The 9,325-nt window shown below is 36.8% G+C and overlaps 1 protein-coding gene across 5 annotated transcripts in view; it reads left to right on the top strand.

Annotated features, from left to right (window-relative positions):
• The first annotated feature begins 540 nt into the window (after positions 1–540).
• Positions 541–9,325, top strand: part of GLIPR1L2 (GLIPR1 like 2) — a 72,882-nt gene continuing 64,097 nt past the window's right edge. For 3 of the 5 annotated variants that reach the window (XM_053585816.1, XM_053585815.1, XM_053585819.1), the window contains exon 1: positions 541–799. In XM_053585816.1, the coding sequence (XP_053441791.1) occupies positions 566–799 (234 nt within the window). In that variant the 5' untranslated portion in view covers positions 541–565. The remainder of the gene's footprint in view (positions 800–9,325) is intronic. The other 2 variants (XM_053585818.1, XM_053585817.1) reach the window with 2 other exon arrangements.

Raw genomic sequence — 9,325 nt, 5'->3', positions numbered from 1 at the left:
TTCATTTAAAAACTGAGAGAAAATTCTCAACAAAGACGTCTTTAAAAATATTCTGTTCAAAAGTAAAATAAAGGGCATGCCCTGCACCAAATTCCCACCTCAACATGTAATGATGAAAACAAAACAAAACATTTTTAATTGAATTTTTATCAATATCAAAGAATAATCATTTCCCTTTGCATAATTAGAAGGTTCCTGGAATCTTTTAATTACTCAGCACTTGGCATTCACTATACAAATCGATGATTCATTAACAAACGACACATTTAGCGTCAGAAATCAATTCTGGACAATATTTAGCCACATTAACAGAAACCTCGTGTTTACTCAATTCTGGCTCTTCCTAGTTAGCTCGACAAACATTTTTTAATTTCATTTTAACACAAGGCTGTCTCCACCCAGCGGTACGCACGTTCCCTTGCCTTTCCTCCCTACTTCCTCTTCCCTCGGGTCTCTTTCTCCGTTTTCTGGGGAGGGGGACGAATCCCCTGCGCCGCCAGATAGATTGGCAGGTCACCGGGGCGGGCCGACGCCTGCGCACTGGCCTGTCCGCCGCCAGTGGACCATGGAGGCCCCGAGGCCCTTGGTGGGGAAGTGGTGTAACCAAGCGCTCCCGCCGACACTAGGGGGCGTTTTGAAGCTGTGGCCCTGGGAGCTGTGGCTACTGCTGCTGGGTTCCGGTTTGAATGCGAATCTCTTGCCGCACGAAGAGGACGTAGACTTTATCAACGAGTACGTGGACCTCCACAATGAGCTTCGGGGGAACGTCTATCCCCGAGGGTCTGGCTTGCGCTTCATGGTGAGGCCCGAAGGCGGTTTCCCGACCTCCCGCTTCCCCGGTCCCAGCGCTCCGCTCGGCTGCGGGAGGTCTGGGCCACGGCTCAGAGGCTCAGGGATCGCGGAGAACCGCACTTTTAGTTGAGATTTAAAAATACACGTAAAGTTTATACACCGAGAAATAAAAACCGCTGTCAGTCTGGCAGACAGTTACGAGCGGCTTTGCAAGGGGCCAGGGATAGGGGTAGTGGAGGCACTCGCTTGAGGTACAAAGGGGGTGCTAATTGAAGTATCAAGAAAATGATACTTTAATGCAACCGTTTTTTAAAAATTAAAAATCAGTGCACAAGTATCCATATTGATGAAGAAAAGGCAATATCATAACCCAAAGCAGGGTCCTCCGGGTCTGGATTAGGGAGATGCAAGTGAGACATTCTCAGGATGATGCAAGTCAAGAGTAGATCCTGTTTTTATTTAAAATTTTGAATTTTTTCCTTCATAGATGTTTTACACTAGTTTTGACTTTTAAATATATTTCGTATCTTAATTTTTGAGATTTGCGATGCCCATTCCAAATTTGGCTCCTAAGGGAGTGTCTGAATTGTCCTCACCTCAGCCCTAACCTTGATTTTGCGTTGCTGTGTGTGTCCCCTATATTCATTTAAGATCTTATCGACTATTTCTTGCTGCTACGAAGTTTTCAAGATTGTCATTAAAAATGACTGCAAGATCCGCCAAGTAAATAACTATCCTCTAACTGAGCCCATTGGGATCCTCAGATTTACATTATAAATCATCGTGCAAGGATATATTGCAAGGATTACCTCCCTAGACAAATGCCTTTTCTTCTTTTGGGATTAGGTCATTAGCAAAAAGTTCAGAAATTGGATAAATACATCTTTTAATTTATTTGATATGTAGTGATTGCTTTTCTAAAGTATTGTGCCTAATTAAACAAATACCATAAGTGTATTCAGTAAACCCTCACTGGCTTAGGCATTTTCAATTATTTGGTAAATTAATAAATTTTCAAATGGTGTTTTGTTTTAAATGTTAAATTTATAATTCTATTTGTGTGTGTGTGTAACAGAGTTTCTGTCTTGCCCTGGGTTGAGTGCCATGACATCATCATAGCTCATTTCAGTTAGATATATTTTAATTCTATTTTTTTCATTTCCTTTACCTTTTATATTGTCAGCATTTCTTCATCAAATCATATGCTTGTCTTGTTTTTGTCCCTTGAATCATAAGATCATATGCTTTTTTATAGAAGTATGATAGCATTCTGTCCTACTTGCTGACAATATTTTTTTGTAAGTCTATTTAAAAATTCTTTTGAATTCAATTATAGAATTTGGAGCTATTTAAGGGTTTTAGCTGATTTCCCAACCTTTGTGGTAAATTCTGTTGCTTACAATTTGAAGATTTTCCTTATTCCTAAAAATTAATAAATTCACAATACTTTCTAATACTTTTTATACATTTTGTATTTCTGGTATCTAAAAATTAAATATGTCTAATATTTCAAAAATAAAAGTATAGAAAAAACTTACCTGTATGCCCACAGTCTATATTTTAAAAAAATGAACATTTAAAAAGTGACTGTCTTTGAATTATAGCTAAAAACCCCACCCAAAATTTTTAACCTTTTCTCCTTTCTAAAAGTTTGTATATATTTTCACTTGTATTTTACTAGGACATAAATATTAACTATAAATTGTATAGTCTATCATAATAGGTTAGTCTATTTAGAACTTTAACAGGTTTGGAAATCAATTATTTTATTTTTAGTCTTTCATTGGTTATTTTTGGCATTTTAATGGATGTTCCTTTTTTTTTGAGACCTTCTCACTACGTCACCCTCAGTAGACTGCAGTAGCATCATAGCTTACAGCTACCTCAAACTCTTGGGCTTAAGCGAGTCTCTTGCCTCAGCCTCCTGAGTATGTGAGACTACAGGAGCCCACCACAAATGCCTGACTATTTTTTTTGTTATAGTTGTCATTGTTATTTGGCAGGCCCTGGCCAGGTTTGAACCTGCCAGCCCAGGTGTATGTGGTGGGCGTGGCTAGCACCCTAGCCACTGAGCTACAGCCACCAAGCCTAATATATGTACTTTTTGAAGTCCAAAAATATCTGTAACCTCCTTACAAATATTAAAAAGATCTTAGAACACCTAAGTTCTAAATACCTCCCTTCCATGTCAATGCTGGTTTCATGTAGTATTTTTGTTCTACCTTGTTTTTAAACACCAAAAAATAAGTTTTTTTTAAAACTGTATACCAGTATACAGAGCATAAAATTTATCTTTTTAAACATTTTTAAGTGTACAGTTCGGTAGCATTATGTACATGTATTTACATTGCTGTGCAGCTGTCAGCACCAATCATCTCCAGAACTGAAACTTTTCCAAACTGAAACGTTTCCAAACTGTAACTTCATACCTGTCAACCAATTACTGTACTCTCTTTTTTCTACTACCCCTAGTTCCTGGATATCAATATTTTACTTTCTGTTTCCCTATGGCTTCAACTACTCAAGGTACCTCATATAAGTGAAGTCATGCTTTTGAGACTGGCTTATTTCACTTGGCATAATGTTTTCAAAGTTTATCCATGTTGTACTGTGTGTCAGAATTTCCTTCATTTTTGAGGCTGAATAATATTCTATTGTACATGTATGCCACACTTTATCCATTTACCTATCGATGGACTTGTGGATTGCTTCCAAATTTTAGCTGTTGTGAACAGTGCTACCATGGACATGGATGTACAAGTATCAGTTCCAGTCTTCTGCTTTTGCAGAATTTGTGTACATGGTATACCCACAACTGTACTTGCTTGATCATATGATAGTTCTGTGTTTAGTTTTTTGAAGAACCACCATTCTGTTTTCCCTAGTGGCTGCATCTCTTTACATTCCCACCAGTATTGCATAAGCATGTCAAGTATTCCACATTCTTGACAACACTTGTTGTTTTCTGGGGTTTGTTTGTTTTAATAACAGCCATATTTCAATGGGAATGAAGTGATGTTTCATTCTGGTTTTGATTTCATTTTCCTAAAGATTATTGATGTTGAGCATCTTTTTATGATCTTACTGGCCTTTTATCTTTGCAGAAATGTCTATTCAAGTCCTTTGGCCATTTTTTGATCATTTGTTTTAGTTTGCTATTGAATTGTATATAATATATTCTGAGTAAGAATCCTTATCAGATATATGATTTTAAATTATTTTCTCATATTTTCACTGTTTGTGGATAATGCCCTGTGATGCACAGGAGTTTTTAACTGTGATGAAATGTAATTTATCTATTTTTCTGTTATTGTTGCCTGTGCTCTTGGTGTCATATCCAAGAAATCATTGCCAAATCCAATGCCATGAAGTTTTCCCTTATGTTTTTTTTTGAATTGTTATAGCTCTTATGTCTTTGATCAATTTTGAATTAATTTTTATATATTATGTAAGGTAAAAACCCAACATCATTCTTTTGCAATTAGATATCCAATTTTCCTAACATCATTTGTTGAAAAGACTGGTGTTTTTCCCATTAAATAGACTTGGCACTTTGTCATAAATTATTTAACTATATTCAGGAGTTTATTCTTGGCTTTCTATTCTATAACATTAGTGCATATGTCTGTCTGTATGCTAATACATGTTGTTTGATTACTATAGTGTTGTGGTGAGTTTTCAAATCAGGAAATGTGTGTCCTTCAAGTTTGTTCGTGTGTGTGTATATATATGTATGTGTGTGTGTGTGTTTTGTTTTGTTTTGTTTTTTGAGACAGAATCTTGCTCACTCACCCTGGGGTTGAGTGCCCTGGCGTTATTGCTCACGGTAACCTCTAACTCCTGGACTCAAGCAATCCTCTTATCTCAGCCTCCCCAGTAGCCGGAACTACATGTGTCTGCCACAATGGCCGGCTACTTTTAGAGAGGGGTCTTGCTGTTGCTCAGGCTGGTCTCCAACTCCTGAGCTCAAGGGATCTGCCCACCGTGGCTTCCCAGAGTGCTAGGATTATAGGCATGAGCTACTGTGCCTGGCCAAGTCTGTGCTTTTTTAAAGTTATTTTCCCATTCAGGGTCCCTTAAGATTTCATATGAATTTTAAGTTGTATTTTCATATTTCTGCAAAAACATCATTGGGATTTTTGATAGGGGTTGCATTGATCTGTAGAACATTTTGGGTAGTGTGGGCATTGTACCAATATTAAGTCTTTTAGTACATGAACATAGGATATCTTTTAACTCATAAGTATCTGGTTTAATTTCTTTTAGTAATATTCTCTGGTTTTCAGTATACATGCCTTTCCCTCATCTGTTAAATTTATTCTTAAGCATTTTATTCTTTTTGATACTATTGTGATATAATTGTTTACCTAAATTTCTTTTCAGATTTTTCATTGTTAATATATAGAAATGCAACTAATTTTGCTGTGCTGATTTTGTAACCTGCTACTTTACTGAATTTGTTTATCTGTTCTAAGGGATTTTTTTTGTGTAGAATCTTTAGGGCTTTCCTACCTATAAGAGCATGTCTCTCTGAACAGAGATAATTTTACTTCCTTCTTTCCAGTTTAGATGCCTTTTAGTTATTGCTCTAACTAGGATTTCAAGTCCTATGCTAGTTAGAAATGGCAAAAGTGAGCATCATTGTCTTGTTCCTGGTCTTAGGGGAATCATTTCAGTCTCTTTTCTAAATATCATGTTAGCTGTGAGCTTTCAAGTCATGGCTTTTTTTATTATTATTAAATCATAGTTGTGTACATTAATGCAATCATGAGGTACAATGTTCTGGTTTTATATACAATTTGAAATATTTTCATCCAACTGGTTAACATAGCCTTCATGACATTTTCTTAGTTATTGTGTTCAGACATTTATATTCTACATTTAGTAAGTTTCACCTGTACCCTTGTAAGATGCACTGTAGATGTGGTCCCACCAATTACCCTCCCTCCACTCATCCTACCCTCTCCCCTTCTCTCCCCTCCCTTTCCCCATAATCTTGTGCTATAATAGGGTTATAGCTTTCATATTAGTTGTAGAGCAGAGTACATTGGATACTTTTTCTTCCATTCTTGAAATACTTTGCTAAGAAGAATATTTTCCAGCTCCATCCATGTAAACATGAAAGAGTAAAGTCTCCATCTTTCTTAAAGATCTAGCCCTCTCACTCTTACCTGATGATGAAGAAGAGTTGGACTAAATATCCGTCCTGTCCACCATCATCCATTGCTTTTTTTATATTGGGGTAGTTTCCTTCTATTCCTAGTTTTTTGATGTTGTTATCATGAAAAGATGTTGAATTTTATCAGCGCTTTTTCTGATCAATTGAGGTGTCATTCTGTTAATGTGGTTTATCACATTGGTTGATATTCATATGTTGAACTATCCTTGCCTCCCAGGAATAAATCTCACTGAGTCATGGAGTGTAAGCCTTTGAATATGCTATTGAATTATTTTTTGTATCTTGTTGAGGATTTTTCTAGAAATATTCATGAAGGATATTGGTCTGTAATTTTCTTTTTTTGTAGTACCTTTTTCTGACTTTGGTATCAGGATGACCCTGGCCTCTTAGAATGAATACATAAGTATTCTTACCCCTTCATTTTGGAGAAGAGTGAGAGAATTGGTATTAATACTTCTTTAACTGTTCAGTAGAATTCACCAGTGAAGTCATTTGGTTTGGGCTTTTCTTTACCAGGACACTTTTATTACTGGTTCACTCTCCTTACTAGTTATGGGTCTATTTAGAGTTCTATTTCTTCATGATTAACACTTAGTAGGTTGTGTGTTTCTGGGAATGTGTCCATTCCATCTGTGTTATGCAGTTTTTTGGCCTACGTTTGTTCTTAGCACTCTCTTAAAATTCTGTTTCTGTAAGATCAAAAGTAACATCCCCTTTGATTTTTTTATTTTAGCTATTTAAGTCTTCTCTTTTTCTTTAGTCATTCTAGCTAAATGACTATCATTTTTGTTGATACGTTCAAAGAACCAACCCATAGTTTTGTTGATTTTTCTGTTGTTTTCTATTTTCTTTTTCTTTGTAGAGACAGAGTCTCACCTTATCGCCCTCCATAGAGTGTCGTGGCGTCACACAGCTCACAGCAACCTCTAAATTCTTGGGCTTAGGCAATTCTCTTGACTCAGCCTCCCAAGTAGCTGGGACTACAGGCGCCCGCCACAACGCCTGGCTATTTTTTTGTTGCAGTTTGGCCGGGTCTGGGTTTGAACCCGCCACCCTCGGCATATGGGGCTGGCACCCTACCCGCTGAGCCACAGGCGCCGCCCTCTATTTTCTATTTTATTTCTGTTCTAATCTTTATTTCTTTCCTCTAGTAGTTTTGGGTTTAGTTTATCTTTCTTTTTCTAGTTCCCTACAACGTAAACTTAGATTGCTAATTTGAACTCTTTCATCTTTTGTTAACATAAGCTCTTCTAGCAATAAATTTTCTTCTTAGCATTGTTTTTGCTACATCTCATAAGTGTGAGTATATTGTGTTTTCATTTTCATTTGTTCCAAGATATTTTCTGATACCTTTCGTGATTTCTTCTTTGATGCATTGGTTATTTAAGAGTGTTAAAATTCGCTTGGCACCCGTAGCAAAGTGATTATGGAGCTGTCCATATACACCAAGGGTGGCGCGTTTGAACCTGGCCCCAGCCAGCTAAACAACAATAACAACTGCAACAAAAAATAGCTGGGCGTTATGGTGGGCGCCTATAGTCCCAGCTACTTAGGAGGCTGAGACAAGAGAATAGATTAAGCCCAAGAATTTGAGGTTGCTGTGAGCTGTGATGCCATAGCACTCTACTGAAGGCAACATAGTGAGACTGTCTCAAAAAAAAATAATAATCTTTATTTCATACTCTTAAATGATAATGCTTTTTTCTCGGCACTGTCTTTTGGCTCCCAATTTTGCTTCTGAGATTTCTTTTGTCAGTTGAACTCAGAGTTTCTCACAAATGATTGCACCAACGGTATCAGCATTACCTGTGAACTTGTTAGAGATGAAAATTCTCAGGCTCTACCCTTTGATCTATTGGATACTGGATTTGGAACTCAGTAATCTGTATTTTAATAAGGCCTCCCCATAATCCTGAAGTGTACTAACATTTGAGATCCATCGGTCCTATTGTTGCACTTTGATAGATGATTTGGCTTTCTTCTCCAGGTACCATTCTGATTCTAAATATGCATTTATTTTTATTTATTTCGCTCAGGACTTTTGTTTTCGAATCTGTGTACACATGTCTATTGTTAAAATTGAAATTCTTTGCATTATTTCATACAGTGCTGCATCTTTCTCATTATCTCTAGTCTCCCCTTTTTGAACTCCTATTACATGTATGTTTGACTTTCTCTCCTTCCCTCCCCTCCATCTTTTCCTCTCTGTTCTCTTTCTCAGTCCTTGTTTCAGGACCACCTTTTAGTCACTACTTATCCCTTCAGCTTTTAATAATTTATTTAACTGGCCCGTGAATTTCCCCCCCAGAATTTTTTTCTGTTTGTTTGTTTGAGACAGGGTCATTCTGTCACCTGATCGACTACTGTAGTGTCATCATAACTCACAGCAACCTCAAACTCTTGGGCTCATGTGATACATCTGCCTATACCTCCCTGAGTAGCTGGGACTACAGGCACCTGCCACAACGCCCGCTAGATTTGGGTTTTATTTTTTGTCCATTTTTAGTAGAGATGGGGTCTGTTGCTCAGTTGTTCTTGAATTCCTGAGCTCAAGCCATCTACCCACCTCAGCCTCTGAGAGTTCTAGAGCCACCTCACCCAGCCCTGTTTTTTCATTTTATTTTTAATTTGCCTGTATTCTCCCAGTAACCTATTTTCTTATGATTTTTATTTCTACACTCATTTTAAACATAATTTTTAATAAAATATTTTTTAGTTTTTATTATTTTAGTTTCTTTAGGTGCTAATTCTCTTGTTTTATCTACTGATCTATCATGTTTATAATTTTCTCTCATATGCTCATCTTCAGCAGAGATTGTGTGTGAAACAGAGTCCATGTTGTCTAAGTTGTAGAAGAATATTACTACAGAGTAAGGTTTTTAGTTTGCTTTACTCTTCTCTTAGAGTCAGTTTTTGTATTATTTTTACTTGAGTAGTCTCAGCTTGTACAGGCAATGTAAGTATAGTATACCACCTGTTTGCATGGTATAGGTCTAGGACTTTGATTTCTCATGACCTTTTTATCCATCTAACTTTCTTGTCACTTCTTTAGGCTTATAGACTGGATTTTCTAATATTCTTTGAATTAGCAGTCAGCACGCTAATTTTTCACAAAGATCTCAATCTCAGAACTTGTCTTCAGTGGCTCCCTGGTACATCTTCTGTTTCTGTATTAGTGACATTTATATCTGGTCTGATGTTGCCTCTTCGTAGATTAGGTTTATGAGTTTATCTGGATTTTAATTTTTCTCTTCATTTCTGGCATTTGAATATTATCTGTCTTTTCTTTGAGTTCAGCTCTGTATTTAACTTTTTTGTACTATACCTAGTTTAGACTATATGAAGTTACTATTC

This window comes from Nycticebus coucang, chromosome 3 (genome assembly GCF_027406575.1).
Source record: "Nycticebus coucang isolate mNycCou1 chromosome 3, mNycCou1.pri, whole genome shotgun sequence".
Taxonomy (NCBI): domain Eukaryota; kingdom Metazoa; phylum Chordata; class Mammalia; order Primates; family Lorisidae; genus Nycticebus; species Nycticebus coucang.
The sequence above is the reverse complement of the archived record's forward strand: the minus strand, read 5'-3'. Positions and strand labels throughout refer to the sequence as shown.